Below are 21,593 nucleotides of genomic sequence, written 5' to 3'. Positions count from 1 at the left end.
AAATGTGGCAGGTGCGACCATTTTCCATTTTGCTTACCTTTAATTAGGAGGCAAAGAGCCATGTGTGGCCAGCAATTGTTGCGGGGGACGCACAGGTGGGTGCTTCCCCCCCCCCCTGCCCAAGGCAAAGCCCCCCAGGCAAAGCCCGACTGGCACCGGAGGCAGGAGGCTAAGGTGCCTGCCTCTGTCTCAGTTCAGTGGGAAAAGGGCCCCGGGCCAAGGCCAAGGCCAAGGCCAGTGCCAGGGGCCGGACTCCCCTGACAGCGAGGACGCTCAGCCACGTTTTCGAGAGGCTGGAGAAAGCCAGGAGGTCCACGCACAGCTGTGTGGGCCGGCTGCCACTCGGGCGGCCGAGGGAGCGTCAACGGTGAACGGCGCTGCACGTGACTGTCCAGGGGGGAAGCTCAGCACCGCCGACGTGATGCCTGCGCCCGGACGCCTGCCCTCCCGGCTCTGGAAGGGAGCAGCCCTGCTGCACGGGCGGTTTCCGGATCGGAAAACTGGGGATAAGTATAGCTCCCGGGCCGTGGGGCAGGCACAGCATACGCCCCACCAAGCGAGGCGTAAATCACCCTTGCGACCCCAGCTCCTCTGTTCCCGGAGCAGGGCTGAGCCGCCCGGAGTGGCGCGGCCCAGGGGGGCCGGCAGGTGCCCGGCCCCACCTCCCAGAGCCACTGCCGCGGCAGCCCAGCGGGGCCTGCGGGGATTCGGAAAAGAAAACAGAGGAAAAGAAAACAGAATAATACAAAGTTGCTCTTACCACAGCTGCGGGGCTGCCAAGCACTTCAAACGACAAGAACAGCTCAGCGCTCAAGCTCCAAAAAGAGCAGCGACAGTGTAGCTTTCTCAGAAAAGCACGGACATGGCGAAGTAACTTTGGCATTTCTTACATAACCGCTTTGCATCCCAAAGCATTTTCTAGGCGATCCCTCACTTCCCACCCAAGAGTCTGGGGACGTGGCTTCTGCACAACACAGCTCCAGCTTCAGGCTTTCTTGCCCACGGCTTCCCAGACCATGGCATCAAAGGTAACGATGTTCCTCTTTGACTTCCCTTCACAGCTGCCTTGGCATTCTAACGTCTCAACTTAAACAAAAAAAAATCAGCAATGGAGCAAGGGACCCTATAAAAATAAGTCCCCGGGGACTGCTTTTAGACGCCTGACCTCCAGAACCGTAAGAGAGGGCGCGAACCTTCTAAGCCACTGGTTCTGTGGTGAGACATTACAGCAGCCGCAGGGAGCTCACAAACAGGCCGCGTGCCTGGCTGGCAACGTGTCGACAATTCTGGGCTTTTCTCCACTGTGTCAGATCAACCTTCAGAGGGTGGGGGACGCCCCTCCCGGGGGGGGGGGCGGCCTCTTACAGCTGCGTCCTCCAGGGCTGTGCGTCGCAGAGATGCGCGGTGGCACGGCCCCGGGGGCTGGGCGCTGGCTGTGGACAGCGGCCACACCGTGACCACAGGCCTGGGATGTCCACCGGCTCCGTCGCCTACATGCGCCTTTTCTGTGAAATATCAGTACTTAAAAAATGGTCCTTGGGGGCACCTGGGTGGCCGAGCCCCGTTAAGTGTCCGACTCTTAGTTTTGGCTCAGGTCCTGATCTCACGGTACACGAGATCGAGCCCCGCGTCAGGCTCTGCGCTGACATCGCAGAGACTGCTTGGGATTCCCTCTCCCTCTCTCTCTGCCCCTCCCTGCTTTCTCTCTCTCTCTCTCTCTCTCTCTCTCTCAAAATAAAATAAACTTAAAAAAAAATAGTCCTTATGCTGATCTCATTTCACACTCGACTCAGGAACGAGTTAGTTCAATGCCCAAGAAGAAGGAGGGCAGTTCCATGTTCTGCACTATAGCATTGCCATTTTGTCATTTCCACACGTCTGGGTCTTGGGCCTGACCCCACCTCCTGCCACGCATGGGAACGTCGCTGGTCCCTCCTCGGTGCCCCCATGCCGGAGAAGCGTGGGGCCTCAATTCTGTTCCGGGGGGGGCTGCCCTCAGGTGTCAGGTCCCCGGGCTGTGTGCTGACTTTACCGCCGTCTCTCGCAAGGGAAGGACTCACATTCATGTGGGGAAAGGGGTAGCGTGGGGCACAGATTTTACCCACCTCACCATTCTGTGAAAGGGGAAGTGAGCTAGCATCTACCCGGAACCAAGCTGTTAGGAGAGAAAGCATTGTAACGGGCCGAACAGTGGCACCCCAAAAGGTAAGTCCATTCAGAACCTCACAATGTGACCTTGCTGGGAATAAGGGTCTTTGCAGATGCCCCAGAGTCAAGGATCTCAGGATGAAATCCTCCTGGATTCTCTGGGTGAGCCTCACATCCTGAGACAAGAGTCATCAGAAGAGAACAGGCAGAAGAGAGAGGCCACGTGATGGTGGAGGCAGAGGTACAGTGATGTGGCCATGAGCCACAAGCCACCAGAGGCTGGAAGGGTCCTCTCTTAGCCCCTCCGGAGGGGCCCTGCCCACACCAGGACTGGGGACTTGGGGCCTCCAGACTGTGAGAGAGTGAACGTCTGCTGTTTGAAGCCCCAGGTCTGTGGTCCCTTGTGGTGCAGCCCTGGGACACACACAGCGCTGTGCAGAGCACTGAACTCCGCCCCGGCCCTGGCCGTGGTGCAGAGGGCTGGGTCCCACGCTGCCGGCCGGCCTGGCTCTCCCGGCCCCCTCCTGGTAGGGCGGAGGAGATGTTGGATCACGGACAGCAGGAGCTTGGAGGCTGAGCTAGAGCCCCACAGGTTTGGACTTCACGGGAATCTCAGGTTTGCATCAGAAAATCAACGCAGAACGAGCGGGAACGTCAGTCTCCGGTCCCCCTCAGTGAGCTCCTGGCACCCCTGGATTGCCTACAGCCAGCAGGGCCCCCCCAGCCTCACGCTGCATGTCCCCAGAAAGGAGCAAAGAACGTGGGAGGACGGGAGCCCATGACAGTGGCCGCACCTGCAGCGACCTCGGCCCCATGGAACTGAAGACAACACGCGCCCATTCCGTCCCTGAAGCGGGTGTGGCCCTGAGCTGTCAGGACGGAGACCTTGCCTGGGAACGTCACTGCGGGCTCTCCCACAGAGGAGCCCACAGCTTCACACGGGGACGTTCCTCCGGAAAACAACAGATAAGGTGTGACAGCGTCTAACAGCCCCTGGAGGACATTGGCACAGAAACAGACCAGACTCCATCACTGCTGGCTTGGCCCACAGTCCTTGACGCGCCAAATGAGACGTGACCCGAGAAAGCAGTGACCTGTCTGCTCCCCAGGGGCGGCACGGGCTCCAGGCCAGGGCTGGGACACCAGCCGGGGGCCCCGGACGGGGACTGTGGGGGCTCAGCACCCGAGGGTGCAGCCGGGCGAGCCCACGCGGCCCACCCCTCACTCTGCCCGCTGGAGGAAACCAGTCCAGAGGAGAATGTCCTGCCAGAAACTACAGTTTCTGAAAATGAAGACCGTTTTCTCTGCGTTTTGGAATAAGCGTATCTTTTTAGAAACGGAGAGTGTTCGTCAAGGCAACGCACACACGCGCTGCCCCAGCCGTTGCTACGTGAGTCCCGGAAAGCACTCTCTGCTCCAAGTAGAGCCCACGGTGTTCCCTGAAAATTGCTAATTCCTATGGACCAGACGCCAATCATTCTCCGTCCCCAAAAGTTAACCCTGGTCATATAAGAAGGGCCTGAGGGTGAAGACGTGGGCGGGGGGGGGGGGGTCAGCCTTCATTCTCTGGAGGCTTCCCCAGCTGTGGACCACATCTGCCGAGCGGGCTGATGCTGAGCAAACTGGCTGATTCTCTAGAAAAGCCTCTCTTCCTGGTCGGCGGTTCTCAAAGGGCACTCAGGAGACCCTGACACTGTAAAGGTGTCTTCCACCGTGGATTTTGAAGCGGCATTCAACAATGGGGTTCTGGTTGCAGGGAGGAGTTCTCGAGAGAGGGAGGCACGGCCGCACACCACACCCGCGGCCCACGGAGGACAAGCCAAGACAGGCAAGGCCGCTCGCCTGGGGTAAATTCTAACAGGGCACTGGGGTCTCTGTGGCCAACACCTATCAGTTACGAAGGGATTCTGCAGAGGAGAGAGAGCGGCACCGCAGACCTTTTCCTTCCCCTCAGAGCACCCAAATCCAACTCAGCTATGCTTAACGTGCTCCTGGCATGTAGGGCGGGCACGCGCCGCCCCTGCCCCCCCCATTCCAGGACGTTCACTCGCTTGCCGTGTTCTGCGGGACAGAGCGTGGCCGTGCTGGCCCGGGGCCTCCAGGGTCAGTGAGGCCTGGGGTGGGGGGTGGGGGGGGGGCATGACGAGCACTGTTTTGCTCGCTCGGCGGCGTGCCTGTCATCACCCCCCACCCCCACCCAGGACCGGTCTGACCCGACAGCTCTCCCCGCGAGGCTGCAGTCACAGCAGGGCTGATCCAGCATCAATGCCAGGCTCTCGCAGCCCTGCAGCCAAGGGCTACATTTCTGGGGCACGGAGCCTCACCTCGGAAGACAACACACACTGAAATCACCGTGTCTCGGGAGGGGACGGCCGCTCCACACCTGCAGCAGCAACGCGGGACGAGCGAGATGAGCCGGCCCTGTCTCCTGTGGTGGCAAACGCACACGGAGACAGCAGGCGCCGTCTGGGTGGCGGCCGAGTCGCTGGGCCTGGGGACAGGACGAACCCCAGCTGTCCCGGGTGGTACAGGCGGACTGGCCCAGGACTGCGGTCCCTGGGCTTCTCGGCGCGGATCCCGCCACTACTTACATCAAGGGTTATTCCAACGCCAGAGGAAACGTGCACAGTGGCGTAAACTCTGCTGGCAACCGTCACCAGGACTGTGCACATAAGATGATCAGAGGGCTCCGTTCGCAGAGCATTTTCGGAAGATGGGTTCACGGTGCGCTTGAGTAGGACTAGGGCCCCCAACACGAGTTATAAATAAGTCTATCAGATTGAAAAGTCAAACGAGCAAATCCTAGCCTCACGGATGCAACTACAGGAACAAAGCACAAAACTCTGGCTTCCTGTCTCTCATGGCAAATGGGCAGACACCAGGGCGCTGGCGACACGGGGCACGAACCAAAAGCGAACCGGCAGAGGGAGCCCGACAGCCAAAGGCCACCTGCCTTCCGTCAGCAGAGTCCCGTTACCTTTTCTGATCTTGTCGTGAAAGTTAATGGCGTCCACAGAAGCGGTGACTATGTTGGTCTTGCAGTGACGTGCGGCCACGATCCCAGCCACCTCGTCCATGAGCTTCATGGTGACACCTGCATGGAGAATGGCCACATGGCAGATGAGACGGGGAGAGGCTACTTCCCACCCCGGGAACAAGTCATAAGAGACAAAGCCCTCCCGCTACCCACGGGCAGGGCCCGCAGCCGGCGCTGGGCCGGGCCGGGGGTGCACGATTGGGGCATGTTGAGCTCATGATGTAAACCTGGCTTCCTTGGGAGCTCTTGAAAATCACCACAGCTGATGGCCTAGGCCGCTGACAAAACGACGATCCCTTCTCTACCCTCTACAGAGATCACATTCCTTCGGGAAGGTTTTGTTACCAAATCCACCAGGATGGCCGCACCCAAAGTCAGATGCCAAGTGAGAACGTGGAGAAATCAGGACCCTCGCGTATCGCTGATGGGGATGGAAAGAGCGTAGCTGCTTTGGGAACAGCCAGGAGTTTCTCAAAAGGCTGACAAGAGTCACCATACGACGCAGCAATTCCACTCCCAGGTATGCACCCAAGAGAACTCAAGGCTCGCGTTCTCACAAAAGCTTGTACGCGGATTCCGTGACAGCATTACTCACAACAGCTCAGATGTGCATCAGCTGATGACCGGATGAAGACAATGTGGCACATCCATAGGATGGAATATTATCCAGCAAGAAAAATAACCCGAGCCCGGACCCGCACTACATCACAGAGGAGCTTTGAAAACGTGATGCCGAGTGAAAGAAGCTGTCCCAAAAGACCAGATGTTGCAGGATTCCCTTTACAAGAAAGGTCCAGAATGGGCAAATCCAGAGAGGCAGAAAACGGATTAACGTTTGCCTAGGGCTGGTGGATGGGGGGGGAGGCGGGGAGGGACTGTTAATGGGTGTGGAGCTCCTCTTTGGGGGGATGAAAATGTTCTAGAATTGACTGTGGTTTGGTTGTGTAGCTGGGAACACACTGAAAATCAACGACTTGTAACTGCGGAGTTGTATGGCATGTGAATTCTCAATAAAGCTGTTACGTAAAATAAACAAAAGCAGGCTCACAGAAGGTCAAGCTGTCTTCAAAACCTCAGGCTGCAGACATTTGCTCACTGCCATGCTTTAACTTGCCGGGATCATGACTGCACAGCCGCTAGTCTCCCCATCCCCAACTCTTGCCCCACCCCCCGTACGATACATCATACTTATTTCATACTTAAACATTGATTTTTTTTTTTATTTTGAGAGAGAGAGCGAGAGCAGGGAAGGGGCAGAGAGAGAGGGAGAGAAAGAATCCCAAGCAGGCTCCATGCCGTCAGTGCAGAGGTCGATGGGGGGCTCGATCCCACGACCCTGAGATCACGACCTGAGCCGAAATTAAGAGTCAGATGCTTAACCCGCTGAGCCGCCCAGGCGCCCCCTATTTAAACATTTAAACCGTGTCTTGTCTTAGGCTGAGCTACAGGACATTGCCAAGAGTCAACCATTTTTGACCTACAAAAGCAGCACAGTGGTATCTATCAGAAATCCTAGAAGGCTACGTATTCACCCTAGGATACAGAACGCCTTCTAAAAACCCGGAGAGAGGCAGAAAACAGACTCTATCCCACTCACGAAAGCCAGGCTCACAGGGGAAGCATGTTTAGGGTAAGGCTTACGGACTCGGATGCCAGTGGGGTCAGGCAGGCGATGTGGGGAGGGGAGGAGGCCGCTGCCCAGACCCGCCTACTGCCTCCCACCCCCAGGAATGAGGGGCCCATGCTACCAGCCTCCTGATGTTTCCAGGCAAGACTCAAACCCACACATTTATGAAGAATCTACCAATTTTTAAACATTGGTGACTAATTAAAACTCTCTTTACTGTGTGGGGAAAACAAAATACGATATAACTAAAAAGAATAGAAGTCCCTTCCGTACTGGACCAGAGGCCTCGCACCAACACAGACGACGCTACTTAAAAGGAACGTGGGAGACAGAGAGGGGCCCTCTGCCTGGGAGAGGAAAACCTGGGGTCCCGTATACTCTTCTCTCCACGCCTGTACATATTTGAGCATTTCCAGAACACAAAGGTTTCAAAAAATCCATTAGTGTTCCAGATGAAAAACAATGCTTTTATTACCAGCAGTTTTTTTTTTTTTTTTTTTTTTTAAATTTTTTTTTTTTCAACGTTTATTTATTTTTGGGACAGAGAGAGACAGAGCATGAACGGGGGAGGGGCAGAGAGAGAGGGAGACACAGAATCGGAAACAGGCTCCAGGCTCTGAGCCATCAGCCCAGAGCCCGACGCGGGGCTCGAACTCACGGACCGCGAGATCGTGACCTGGCTGAAGTCGGACGCTTAACCGACTGCGCCACCCAGGCGCCCCTATTACCAGCAGTTTTTAAAAGAAGGTACTGCTACATGATGGTAATGATGAACGGCCGTGAGGAGCGGAGACTGAGCTGCGGCCTGCCATTTTAAAGGTGCCTTCAGAGATAACCGGTGCATCGATCTGGTCAGTCCGAGCAGGAAGGCATTGGTAGCCTCGTTTTTCAAATGAACAACAGACGCTAGACACACATTGGTCCGACGCCAAAGACTGCAGACAGAACGCTGGGGAAACGGCTCTTTTGAGAGGAAAGAACTGCCAGCACCAGGTTTTATCTCCAGGCGACTGGGGGGGGGGGGGGTGCTCTGGCAAGGCCAGGGAGCCTCAGGCCTTCGAGCAGCTCGGCTCGCAGGTCTGAGACTAGGGGTCATACTTTGCTTTGCAAGGAGCCTCCGCTGGGTGGAGTTAGTATCGGACACGGACACAGGCGCCTCCCCTAAGCCCACCCCGAGGCTCTGGGGCTTTCCTACCCATCCCAGGGGCCTCGGCGAAGGTGGGGCAAGCCCAGGCGTCCCCAGCCCAGCACTCCAAGGAGGGAAAACACAACACGGCACCCGGGGAAGTCACCGTGCTTCTCAGCATGGACCGCGTCCCTGGGTGGGGGGGGGGGGGGAATCACTCAGCCTCTGCGTGAACCGAACTGCAGTGTGAGTGTGGCCCTGCACGGTGGTTCAGACGGCCTGGGACTGACTGCCCCATCACCCCTGCCTGGTGGTGGTGGGGACCCCGGGAGGGCAGATGGCCCTCTGAGTCCTGGGTTCGGCTACCGCAGGAACAAGAGGCGACGACATCTTCACGCTGGACGAGCCCCGTGCTGCCCGGCAAAGCAGCTACCACTACGAGACGCAGGACTAGTGAAGGTCTGTGAAACTCAACACCTACCTAACTGGAGACTTTTTAGAGATCTGAGGTCTGAAAGAGACACAGAAAAGGAAAGAGAAGTGAAATGTCCCAGAATGTCAGGAAACGGAGTGAGAATCACACACTTTGCTCAGGGGACAAGGGTGGAGTCCAAGTGACAGCATCCCCTCACATGTGCGAACCACAGAGGGCACCGAAGCAGGTCTGAGACCCACGGACCGCCTCCTGACATGGTGTGGCTTCGGGGTGTGCACGCGTGCACGTGCGTGTACGTGTGGGAACGTATGCACATGGGGGAGGAGCGTGTATGTGCACGCGTGTGCGGGAGTTTACACGTGTGGGCAGGAGCGTCTGGGAGTATGTGTGTGTGTGTGTGCATATGTGTTCAGTTTTGCGGAGGGAGAGCCCACAGACCGAGTTCTCCTGGGTCGGTTTGCCTCACAAAGAATTGAGCTGTTCCGGGGCGCCTGGGGGGCTCAGTCGGCTGGGTGTCCGACTTCGGCTCAGGTCATGATCTCACGGTCTGTGGGTTCAAGCCCCACGTCGGGCTCTGTGCTGACGGCTCACAGCCTGGAGGCTGCTCTGGGTTCTGGTTCCAGAGAGGGAGCTCTCTCTCTGCCCCTTCCCCACTCATGCTCTGTCTCAAAAACAAATAAACATTAAAAAAAAAAAAAAAAAAAGAATAGAGCTGTTCCAACAGCTGGACAAGGGGCCCTGCTCCCTGGTTTTGAATCCAGAAGGCATTTTTCCATAGACTTACTCTAAGTACAATAAGTAAACCTTCCTTGAGCAGCCAACAAAAGCTCATTCAATGTGAAGTATTATTGAGAGAGGCTGTATACACCATGAAACACCAGGGCACTGGCAAAAATTTACACTCAGAAAATGCCGATCCCGGAGTCTAGGAAGAGTGGGACCCAAAAACGGTGAAGAGACAAGGTCCTGGCAGAAACTGGGGCGGGGGCACCTGGGGCATTTTAACTAGGAGATTTCAGACGTCTGTAACAGAACGTGTATTATGTGTGGCTGTCCTTTTCTCAGATGGCGCCACCGCCGGGGTCCTCCTGAGGAGCCAGGGACGAGGAGGATTTTTTGGGAGGAAACGGAGGAGGAGACACCGAAGTCTGGCACGGGAGGTGGGAATAGAGCAGAGAAGAAACAACGATGGCGGCAGCAAGCAGCCCCCGCTCAGCACGCCGCAGTCCCACGGGCTGGGTCGGCCCTGGAGGGAGCCAACTCTGTTTTGCTCCCTGGTAAGCCCTCCGTAAATACTGAGCGCAGGAATGAATGAATGAACACCGACGCTCCCTGGACAGCAGCCCTGTGAGGTAGGCACATCATGGCCGCCAATTTTCGAAAGACACAGCACTCGCTTGGGGTAGAGTGGGGACCAGCCCCTGGTCACGGGGTGCCAGGGGCCACGCCGCGCTGCCTCTCGATCCAGGACCTGCAACCCTGAGATTTGAGGCGGCATTCCCAACCGAGGCGGGATACGGAGAAAGAGCAAGACCATGGTGACAGGTGGGGGTGGCAGTAAAATTAGTGGGTGTGGGTGTGGAAGGTCTCGAGACCAGAGCTGCCAGCCGTGAGCCACCAGGCGGTGGCATCAACTTCAGGGTCTGGGGGGCGGGGAGGATGGTAGGGAGGCGGGAAAGGCAGGGTCTGAACTGGAAGTATGTCTGGAATGCAGAAAGTACCCACAACCAACTTCTTGCTTATGAGTCCGGAAAAGCAGAAGCCGTTAAGAATAAAAGAATAAATGGACAAAGGATGTACTCAGCTCCTTCAAACTGGGCTTTGGCCCAGTTTGCAGGTAGAGATTCCCCAAGTGACTTTGCGGTTATTCAAAATATTGCAGGATCCAGGGGCGCCTGGGTGGCTCAGTCGGTCAAGGGTCCGACTTCGGCTCAGGTCATGATCTCACGGTTCGTGGGTTCGAGCCCCGTGTCGGGCTCTGTGCCGATGGCTCAGAGCCTGGAGCCTGTTTCCGATTCTGTGTCTCCCTCTCTCTCTGCCCCTCCCCCACTTCTGCTCTCTCTCTCTCTCTCTCTCTCTCTCTCTCTCTCTGTCTCCCAAAAATAAATAAAATGTAAAAAAAAAAAAAAATTAAAAAAAAAATATTGCAGAATCCAGAGCATGTGTTGACCAGGAGAGGCTCCGAGCCTGGGACAGACTCCGGAGAAAGACAGGAGCAGCTGGCTGACCTCCTGCTCCCAGATGCCCCTGTCAGCCCCCAAGCTGCATCCCCAGACCATCTGTATCACATGTGACATGGAGGCCAGCACTAGGTGGGGACGTGCCTGACAGTGTCCCCGCCCAATTCGGAACCTGGTGTAGAGTGCTCAGGAAAGGGTCGTGCTGAATGAATGAATGAATGAATGAACGAATGAACGAATGAACGAAGGATCGCCAGCTACGGATCACATTCAACTCAAGGACACTGCTCCAGTCGGAGCCGTAGGGTCCGTATTTGGGTAACAGTCTGGTCCACCGTCACTCGCTGCTGAGACCACAAGGGCCTGCTTATCTGGTCCAGAGCCAGCTGTGTCAGGGGATCTGTCAGATAAGGCTGGTCTTCAAAACTACCTGCTACGTCTGCTGAGGGTGACATTTAAAAAGATAGCCTCCCCCTGACCCCAAGAGCTAGCATACAAATCTGAGCTGGGACAGCTGCAAACCTCACACAGAATGCTGGCATTTTATAGCCAAGGCCGCTCATGGATGGAGTCCACAGATTCTAGGACCCAGATTGGGGCACAGGCATGGTGGCAGCACGCGTGTCTCTTAGGAGATTGTGCCCCAAATCGGGGGTTCAACCCGGGTACCGGGAACAGTGACTCACAGAGGCAGTGGGCAGTCAGGGTGGGCAGCAATACCCACACTGCAGGACAGGTCTGCTCTGCAGGGGACAGCCGAGGGGGGCGGCAGGGTCCAAGCTCCGGGAAGGCTGTCACCTGGACCAACTCTGCCCACGTCCGTCAACCCATGCCTCTAAGGGAGGCCACGGCAGGCTCGACAAGAAGGGACGGCGAGGCAGACTCTAGGGCTCACTACATGGAAAAGCTCTGTCCACAGCTCAAGGGTTTGGCCTTGAAAAGAGAGGTCTCCTGGTGCCCACAGCGTTCGAGGGAAGCGTGGCATCAGAGCTGGAGGCAGAAAGGTCTGCCAGAGAAGACAGGCCTCGCTGGCAACCTGCCCGCGGCTCCTGGCAGCCCCCAGCGTCTCTGTTCTTACAAATGCGTACTTCAGCCGCTCCCAGACAAGGCAAGGATGCCGCGGTCCTTTGGGGTCCTGCGTGTCAAGTGACTTCTGGTGTCCACTTAGAGGGAAGAGAGCTGATCTCGTAAGAGTCGAGATTGTAATAAGATGTTGATTTCAAGCTGCCTGTCCCCTCTTCCTGGTGGGGTGAGGAACAGCCCTGGACACAGCACTGAGCGGGGCTGGTTCTGGGACATTCTCGTTACCTGCTGCTAAGGCAAAATGATGAGGTCACGTGGGCCGTGCAGAGAGAAGATCACGAAAGGCCTCATCCCGTCCTGACACGTTTGCAAGGCCTGTTTCCACAAAACTCAGTATCTATGATGGAAGACGCCATAGGTCACAAGCCATGTGTCCACTGAGAAAAGTACATTTTGTTAAAACCAAACAATACCCTCCCCGGTGGAAACCCCCCTGACCAGTTCACGACTGGTGTCCCCCTAACTTTGCTACTGGGCCCTCAGTCTGGCCAGAGGAGCCAAAGCCACCAGCCGTCCTTGACACTGTCACCACCTCCTGTTCACTCTTCAACACTTAAACTCCCAAGTGCCCGAGCCTTCCCCAAAGTGCCTCTGCCCAGGGTCCCACTGGAAAAGCTTGTTAATGTCTTCCCATTTAGGTACAAGAGGTGCTCCCGGTGATGGGAAAATCGCTCTGGCAAATTACAGTCTGTCATGTGCTGTCCTCATCACCCAAGCTTTGCCATTTAAAAAATGACAACAAAATTGTAGACGTGCTGTCCTTGGACTCCACATCCATTGCAGGAATCACGGGAAGGCAGAGAACGAGACCCGCTCGGCCCCCAACATACAGATAAACATCGGGTACCGGAGATATTTTTGAATCTAACATTTAACTGCTCAAGGGTTTTTCAAGTATCGACAGCGTGTCGGCTGGCTTAAAAATAGAGGCTTAAATTTATTTTCCCAGGCCCGACTGGCGGACTGGGTCACGCTCGCCTACAAACCCGCAGCAGCCGTGAGCAGCTCAGCGCCCAGAGCCACTGCCTGCGCTGTGGGTGGCGATTTGAGATGCCCCCGTTTCTATATTTAATCCCAACTGACGGAGTGTGGGTGCCAGCCTCCTATATTAAGAAAACAATAGTAAGTTCATCCTATTTTCACTGGCCCACCCCCAGTAACGGCAAGGGGTTATTCTGAGAGCCCGTGGGGTGACAGCCTCCTGAGACAGTCTGGCTTCTCCCTCCCAGGTTCCCAATGTACCTGTGGTCATCTCTGTGAACCAGGGCCAGGGCCAGGGGACTATTCAATGAGGTAATTAATAAGGATTCTTTTTAGCAACTGACCCACAAGGTGGTAAGGATGGGTTTCTGATGCCAAAATGTCAAAAGCGGGAGCTCTGGCGGGGGCCTCAGACATAGCCCAGGAGCATCCCAGACCCAGGGAGTCAGGAGAAAGGGCTGCCCGGCCATGCTTTACCCCTCACCCTCGGTGTCAGGGGACTCGAGAAGGTCACAAGCGAATGCGCCTCCTGCCGTTTGAGAGTCGACGCTTCCCTGTTCTGAACAAGGCAGCAGGGAAAGTGGGGCAGGCGGACTCCTGCCCCAACAGCCAAGGGAGACTGGGGATAAGGTGGCGGTCCTGCGCATAAATCCCCTCGGTGCTCCCCACTTCGGGAAGGGCAGGCCGAGGCCTGGAGTCCACGCAGGGCAAGGTCGCGCACCAGTGCGGGGTCGGTTTTCTCAAAGGAAACACTCAAGTCGGGGTGAAGGGCTGCAGAGCTGGGAGCCTTGTCAGGTCAGAGCCATGCTCAAGATACTGAACAGGAAAGCCACTGTTAGGGGATATCCGCGCCCCTAGTGATGCAGCGAAACAGGAAGCGGAAGTTAATTAATCTGGCACCAGAGACAGAAGATCCCAGTGCACTGGCAGAGGGGAGCATTCTGACGCTGTGTGGCTGACCGGGTTTCTCCAGCAAAACGCTCTCACTTCCGGAAGAAAAGCGGGACCGCCGGCCAGCCACACACGTCTCCCAGGCTGGAGGAGGCCACCGAGAGGGCCAGGCGGCCAGAGGAGACCCGTCCCTGGGGTGGGCGTCAGCAGGGTCCTCACCACCGCCAGCCCCGGACGGCAGGAGCGGCACCCGGGGTCTCCTGCCCCGCTCCCCACGGCCGCCTGCCTGGACACAAAGCTGCTCTCTGCGGCTTCGGACGCCGAGAACGACTTTCGCAAAACCAAAGATTCTTAGAAAGTGAGAACGGGGAGGAATGCGGCTGTCACCGGCACACCGGTTGGCCGCATGATGACGAAACTAAGACCCAAACCCGCATTCGCGTGCTCACCTCGGGGCCCCACGAGGCCGGTTCCCCAAGAGTCGGAAACGTGCCTCACTCCTCTCTTTTCTCCCTCCTCCCCAGCCAAGGCCTCGACACACTGTCTGCCACGCAGCAGGGGCTCCAGTTAAATGAGGCCACAAAACTGGAAAGGAGCATCTGTGCCTTATTCTGGATTTTGCAGTGAAATCAATTCCTCCCACAGGTGCTGTTTCCCAATGGAAACCAAGCGGTAAGAGCATCTGGGCGGGAGGCCTCCTCCCGCACCTCGTCTCCCAGATGTCCTCTGCTTGGGCCACCAGGCTTCTCCCTGCCCGTGTACCACCCACCTCCCTCCCTTCTGCCTTCTCCCTTAGGTGCCAGCTAAGCTGTGTGGTCCCCCAGCCTTGGGACCCCCGGGAGCCACGCGTGGCCCCTTGGCTGCCTGATGTTTGTGTGGCGTGTACGAGATCTGTCTCCTGCCGCTTCAGGCGGGCGGCGTCGGCGTGGTGCTCTGCCGCGACCCTGGACCTCACACCCCCTCCCGCGCTCCTCCTGCGGGGCCGCCTCTGCTGCCGTGCTGTGGCCCTGCTTCCCGCACAGGGGCCCCTCCGTTCTTTCCAGTTCATTCTGCACCTTGCAGGTCTACTCTGCTCCAGGCCCTGCACTCAGTGCTGGGGATGCAGCCGTGAGCACGTCACGCCAAGTCCCCACCCTGTGAGCCTGTGCTCCGGGAGGGGTGGGTGGTGAGCGCCTGTGAACACAGACAGCAGGTGGGGGTGGGGTCTACCTAACACAGGGTGCGGTGGGGGGGTTGGGGGGGGTGGACGGTGTGGGCAGGGTGCCCCAGGTGTCCTGGAACTGTGAAGGGGGAGAGCAAGGCAAGAGGGGGGACAAGATAAGGGGGGTCGGAGAGGCACAGGGGAGGGCCCTCCTGGAAGGCCTCATAAGGACAGAAGCGGCACAAATAAAAAGATCTGGCGTCTCCTGGGAGTGAGACAGGAGCCACCACAGGGTCTGGAACAGACTCGGCTTGACCAGATTTCTGGTGTAACAGGCTCGGCGAGGCTGCAGCATTGGGAAAAGAAGTGGTTCAGGGAAGTCGGGAGACCAGGCAAGAGGCCATTTCCCTGGTAATGGGGACTTGGCAGGGGAGGGCGGTGGAGGAGGTGAGAGCTCACATTCTGGTATGTTCTGAAGGTGGAGCCCAAAGGACGGGTTGATAGGTGAGGTGGGAAGTCCGCGAGAGAGCCAGCCAGGCCACAGGAGATCACGGGGATTCTGGCCAGATCACCTAGGGGATGGCCTGGCTGCCACTACAGGGGGACGCCTGGGAACAAGGTCTGGGGGACCCAGGGACCCCAGCAGCCATCCCAGGGTGGGGGGTCCTGAGGACTCAGCTGGAGTCCAGGTGAGTCCCAGAGGGATTCCCAGAGAGAGACAGAGAGAGAGAGAGAGAGCTCAGGGTGCAGGGAGGGGAGGAAGGGGTCTGGGGAGGGAGCTTGAGAGGGGCCGGATGAACTGTGAGTGCCGAGAAGGGCTCTCTGGCCTTGGCTCTGGCAGGTCAGAGGGCTCCTCAACAGGAGGGAGGTGCTGGGAGCAGGTTCGAGAGAGGACGATGAGAGAGACAGGAGGGACGGAGCGCAGGCGGCTTGCCGAGAAACCAAGCTGAAAGGGGCAGTGGAGGCATGGGGCACAGGTGGGCTGGGGACACCACTCTGCCAGGAAAGAGATGACCGGCCTCCAGCTGGCCTGAGGACACCAAGGCCACTGTGACAATGGAACATCAGCGACTCTGAAGACAAAGGTTTTATGGCAGTCATGACTCCATCATTCACTCTTCTTCCAGCTGCAGAGCTGGGAGCCTTGTCAGGTCAGTGAGGTCACTCTAGAAATCAGGGGCCCCAGCCCAGCCAGTGCGCACCCGCCTCCCCCAGACCGCCAGAGTGCATCGGAGCTAGGGGTAGGGGCCCCAGCGGTACACTCATTGCAGACTCACGACAGCACGGGACAGAAAGCCCCTCGCTTTGGCCCCTTCTTCTCTGAAACAGCAGCATTGGCTCCCGGAGCCCGTCAGTGCTCACCCTTACCATGCGGGGCGTCCATTCCCTGCTCTGACGACACCCGGGGCTGGGGTGCAGGCATGGCTGAAGCTGAAGAGGCAGAGTCATTCCAGCCAGTGACCACCCCACCCTCAAAACCAGGCGCCAGGCGGGGTGAGGCAGAAGGCGTGGCTCCCCCACTGGACGTGGCCTGCACACAGGCCTGTCCTACGAGTGGGAAAGACGCCAGCCTGCCAAGTGCGACCCAACCCGGCAGCTTGGTCTAGGGACACTGGAGCTCCATCCGCAGTTTGACTTACTGCCTGCGATTCTAACAGAGAAAAGCTGCCGATAGCTTAGGACCCCCCTCCTGGACTGAGAGCCTGTAAGCTCCCTTCCTCTCCCAGCTTTGGGGTCTTTCACAGGGTAAATAAAGAGGACAAAAATAGGGGCGCCCGGGGGGCTCCGTCAGTTAAGTGTCCGACTCGATCTGGTCTCAGGTCACTATCTCACGTGCCCCACGTCCGGGTCTACATTGGCAGTGAGGAGCCTGCCTGGGATTTTCTCTCTCCCTCTCAAAATAATAAATACACTCAAAAACAGAGGACAACGATAATTGGCTGCAGGAACAATGTTCTCCCTCTTCCAGCTTTTAAGTAGTTAGCATGAAGCAGGGCGCTGGGCGGCTGTCGTAGGGACACCTGGGCAGACAAAAGAAGGTTTCAGAGCTGGGAATGGTTTTCAAAGGCAGGAAACACACTCTGGGCGCTGGGTCCAAGCAAGGTTCACCCTTCCCGGCTGTGTCCTCTCCCCCAGGCCGTCCCGACCAACGGAATCACCGGGCAGCTCCAGCAACTGGAACACCTGGGCCTCCCCATGGCCTCCGGTCCTACTGGTGGGGCCCGGGCACCTGCATTTTTGAGTGCCCTGGTGATCCCCGCGGGCAGCAAGAATGAGACCACAATCCACAACCTCTCAGGATAGTGGACAGATCAACACTGTGGGAAGGATGAGCCGGCCAATGGGGCAAAACCCCTGAAGGGGGCAGGAAGAGGGTCCAAAGCCCAAACGGAGGGACGACCCCACAAAAGCTGGCGAGACTGACGAATAAGACCAGCTGCAAAGGCTGTGCTGGCAGGGGCGGGGCCTGGCGGGGGCGGGGCCTGGCAGGGGCGGGGCCTGGCAGGGGCAGGGCCAGAGCTGCAGGCATCTGATTCCATCTCAGGAGCAGCGGCTCCCCAGCGAGGTCCCCAGACCTATGGGTGCTTGGGGTGTTCAGGACCCGGTGCGGGGTGGGGGGAGGGCACAGCCATCCAGAGCAGTGGGTGCAGACGGAGGGTTCGTTAAGCACAGCATGGGGAGGGGGGCCCGGAAACTGCAGACCACACAATTTGTTATTCAGGAAAGCAGACAGCAGGAAGATGGTGGAAGGGCCCTGGGCAGAGGCTAGAATGAACAGTGAGGATCGGGGAAGGGGGACAGGCAGAGGTGTGGCCAGACTCCCTGGATTTCTGAACGGGAACCTCAGAAGCCGTAAGGTGACGCACCAATGGCTCCAAGTCCCTGGGAAAGCATGCCAGACACAAACTGCAGATAAACCACTGAGCCCCCGAGAGAGTGCCCCCCATCAGTTCTCCCTTTCTTCTATGGCAACTCCAGTGTTCGACAGACGCATCTGGCCAGCTAGACCCACCAGCGGACGTGAGCGTTGGGTGCGGTTTCCCGGGAGCCCCACTGCCTCTGGGCGGAACACTGGTGCCACATTGTGCTGCCGCCCGGCAGAAACAGGGCCACCGCAGGGACAGCAGACCGAGGCAGAGGGAGCCTCCACGCGAGCCCCTGACCTCTCACAACTGCATCATTACACAGGACACAATAGTCCTCTGTCTCGTGGAAGCCACCATTTGGGGCCTTCAGCCCAGCAGCTGAATCTTTAAAAATTTTTTTTAATGTTTTATTCATTTTGAGAGGGGGAGAGAGAGAGAGAGAGAGACAGAGTGTGAGCAGGGGAGGGGCGTGGGGGGGCGGGGAGACACAGAATCCGAAGCAGGCTCCTAGCTCCGAGCCGTCAGCACAGAGCCCGACGCGGGGCTGGAACTCACAAACCGTGAGATCATGAGCCGAGCCGAAGTCGGACGCTTAACCGACTGAGCCGCCCAGGCGCCCCTGAACCTTTAATCTGGCTAATACATACCTTTCACGGGAAGCCACTGGAGGACGTGTTCCACCTAAACCAGCAAAGAGGAAATGGGAAGCTCTAGGAGCCTGAGCGCCCGGCCCCGGGGAGCCGTGCAGCAGGTGCAGGGAACGGGCGGGCCGGCTTGGGTGGGGGGAGGGCGCTCTCTCCAGGGAAACGCGTACCGAACGACTGCCTGGCAGGCAAAACTGTACCGAGAAGCATTTTACAGAGGCACGGAGGCTTAGCTGGGTGTTCAAAGTCGGTGGAAGATGAGGTGACGAGGAGGGACCGCGGTGACAAAGCCACACGGCGACGCAGTCGTGGCGCTCTGCCTGGCGTGGCGCGGGCGGTACTCACGCCGGCGGAGTCTGAGGATGATGCGCCGAGAGGCGCCGGGGAGATGGAGCCACAGACATCCGAGCAGCACAGCCAGAGCAGCTGCTCACGTGAAGCGAGGGCAGGGGCAGCTGGGTTTGGTTAAAGGCCGTCTTGGACCCCCTTCCACAGAATACCTCGGTTTCAAATAATTAATTAAAAGTTTTTTTAAAGTGCCAAAGGAAAAAAATCCAAGGCCGCCAGAAGTTCAGAAGTGCAGAATTCGTGTGGAGGACACCTCCAGTCCGCCCTGAGCGGGACGCTGGGCCACCCCCCAGGGAGCCCCCACTATGGTCGTGGTCGGGCTGGTGGCGAGCAGAGACACCCCCTCCCGGGGAGCGGCCCACAGAGGGCCAGGCAGGGAGCAGCCCAGAGGAAGAAAGAGGCATAGGGGGCGCCTGGGGGGCTCGCTTGTTAAACGTCTGACTTCAGCTCAGGTCACGACCTCACAGCTCATGGGATCGAGCCCATGACTCCGCCTCAGAGTAAGATGCTTACTTTCGGGCTCAGATACCTGTGTTTTATCCTGTCACGAAGTAACGTCAATTCCCATTCTTACCGTGCGTTTTCAGCAAGGATGGGTGTCGGGCGAGTCTATGAAAAGGTCCTCGCTGTGGCATGACCCTAAACCCCCCACAGATATCTGCCAAGTCGCCCCCTCAGGGGCCACAACCGACAGTGGGCGAGGGGAGGCCTCACCCAGGACCCAGGGAAGGCAGAGGCCAAACCCCAGGCTGACGCTTGTGCGGAGGCCCTGACGTCAGAAGCACGGGGCTACAGACGGCGGTCCTTCCCGGCACACTGGGCCAAGTTCCTCTGCACAGCCTCCTGCCAGCTCCCTGCTGCTCCTGCCTCCCTCAGTGAGTCACCGGAGGTCCCGTCCACGCACCCAGGACGGGACGCAAGACTGGGCATCTGCCTGGCGTCCCGTATTCCATCTGGGACCTCCTCCCACACCCGCTACGCCCCCCACCGGTTTTAGCACAGCCAGCGGCCAGCGTCTGTGCTGTGTGTTTCTAAGTGGCGGGACAGGAGCGGGTTCACAAGATTAAGACTATCTCGGGTGTGAAAATCACAGAAAATGGCACGGGGGAATGGTTTCTCAAAGACACATGCGGTACAGGATGACTGAATAAAAGCCAAATTGGCCTCCATTTCCACGCAAGAGCTTCCCCTGCGATTGGCACCTACTGAATTACAGGTTAGAGGCAACTTTGATTCAAATGAGTTTAGACACCATCTATCGACAGCCTTCTCTCTGTAGGAAAACACCATAAAATCCCAGGTCTCTCGCGGGTGTTTCCAGCACAGTGTTAATTTTGTTCATTCGCTCCCGGTGAGTTACCCGGACGCCGTTCAGAGATCGCATTTGATAAAAATATTAGGTGTGTTGGGGCGCCTGGGTGGCGCAGTCGGTTAAGCGCCCGACTTCAGCCAGGTCACGATCTCGCGGTCCGTGAGTTCGAGCCCCGCGTCGGGCTCTGGGCTGATGGCTCGGAGCCTGGAGCCTGTTTCCGATTCTGTGTCTCCCTCTCTCTCTGCCCCTCCCCCGTTCATGCTCTGTCTCTCTCTGTCCCAAAAATAGATAAACGTTGAAAAAAAAAAAAAAAAAAATTTAAAAAAAATATTAGGTGTGTTTTTTTTTTTAACTTGTGGGCACAAAACCCCTACCAAAATAGGCATTAAAAACTGTAAAGCCATCGCAAACATGCTTTCGATGCGCTTCTTAAAAAACCGTGCCGGTATCGAACGGATGCAGCAGCCCAGGCCCCGTGGGTGAACACGATAACCCGTGGGATTCCAGATTTCCAACAACTCCCTCACACCCTCCTGCCCGCAAAGACAGAGCCCAGGCTTTTCAACAAGGAGACAGCGGATGGAGGAAACACCACCTTTCCCGAACTTCCAACACGTGGACGAGACAAGCAAAAGTTCTAGCACAGAGTTTCACAAATTCCCGGCGGGATGGAGCTCAGGCAGGCTGAAAGGCCGTTCTCAGCAGTTACAGGAGCCTGGGCTCGGAAGAGGGGCCGCCCCCCACTTCCAGGAGGCAGGCGAGGGCTGGTGGAGAAGAGGAGACGAGACGGCTTATGAGACCGCCCTGTCCTCAGAGTACGGAGATGCCCTGCCTGCCACCACACGCACGCGCCTGGAAAGTACTGTTGGTTGCAAAGCACGACTTCCGTTGGGTAGGATCTAAGTGAATCACATCTAAGGGCACCGCCGCCAGCATTTAGTTGAGAGAGGAAGACAATCATGAAATTAAAAATATACATGTGGGGCGCCTGGGTGGCGCAGTCGGTTAAGCGTCCGACTTCAGCCAGGTCACGATCTCGCGGTCCGTGAGTTCGAGCCCCGCGTCGGGCTCTGGGCTGATGGCTCAGAGCCTGGAGCCTGTTTCCGATTCTGTGTCTCCCTCTCTCTCTGCCCCTCCCCCGTTCATGCTCTGTCTCTCTCTGTCCCAAAAATAAATAAACGTTGAAAAAAAAAATTAAAAAAAAAAAATACATACATGTATATATCCACAAAAAGAGGACCAGCTAAAAAAAAAAAAAAAAAAAGAAACCAACTTAAAAAATATATCTCAAATCCCACAGCCCATTATCCTACGCTTCTCAACCTGAAAGTAATCTGTGCCTCCTGTTCACGAAACAGGTCCCTGGAAAGCGGCTCTTTGACTCTGTGAGGCCCCGGAGGCCACACAAACAGTAAGATCAAGCCTCGCTCCTGAGGCCTCCCCTGGTGGAAGTATCAGTGTAACCCTGCACAGAGTGGCACCGCGTGAGGTGGGCTTTGAAGGATGAATAGGAGTTTTCTGAGGAGAAAACGGAAGAGCTGGGTACTCCGGGCAATTGGAAATGAGAACATAAAGGAAGGGCATTGTGTCAGTGCCTGTATATCTACTGTTTTCTGTAAATCACAAAAAGCAATTACACTTCACTAAGGTAAAAAGTGCCCCCTGTGAACCTGGAGCTAAGTCCTCCCTACGTCCCGCCATACTTCCCGAGCCTTGTTTAAGGAGGAGTCTGACCAAAGGAAGAAAGAAAGAACAACTCAGTGGCAAAACCA

The 21,593-nt window shown here is 57.2% G+C and overlaps 1 protein-coding gene across 2 annotated transcripts in view; it reads right to left on the bottom strand.

Annotated features, from left to right (window-relative positions):
- Positions 1 to 21,593, bottom strand: part of ACOT7 (acyl-CoA thioesterase 7) — a 101,069-nt gene that overhangs the window by 22,915 nt on the left and 56,561 nt on the right. For both annotated transcript variants that reach the window (XM_047085701.1, XM_047085700.1), the window contains exon 7: positions 5,126 to 5,242. In XM_047085701.1, coding sequence (XP_046941657.1) covers positions 5,126 to 5,242 — 117 coding nt within the window. The remainder of the gene's footprint in view (positions 1 to 5,125; positions 5,243 to 21,593) is intronic.

This window comes from Lynx rufus, unplaced genomic scaffold (genome assembly GCF_022079265.1).
Source record: "Lynx rufus isolate CCGP_SWC_20201006 ecotype Redwood Valley unplaced genomic scaffold, mLynRuf1.p SCAF_2, whole genome shotgun sequence".
Taxonomy (NCBI): domain Eukaryota; kingdom Metazoa; phylum Chordata; class Mammalia; order Carnivora; family Felidae; genus Lynx; species Lynx rufus.
The sequence above is the reverse complement of the archived record's forward strand: the minus strand, read 5'-3'. Positions and strand labels throughout refer to the sequence as shown.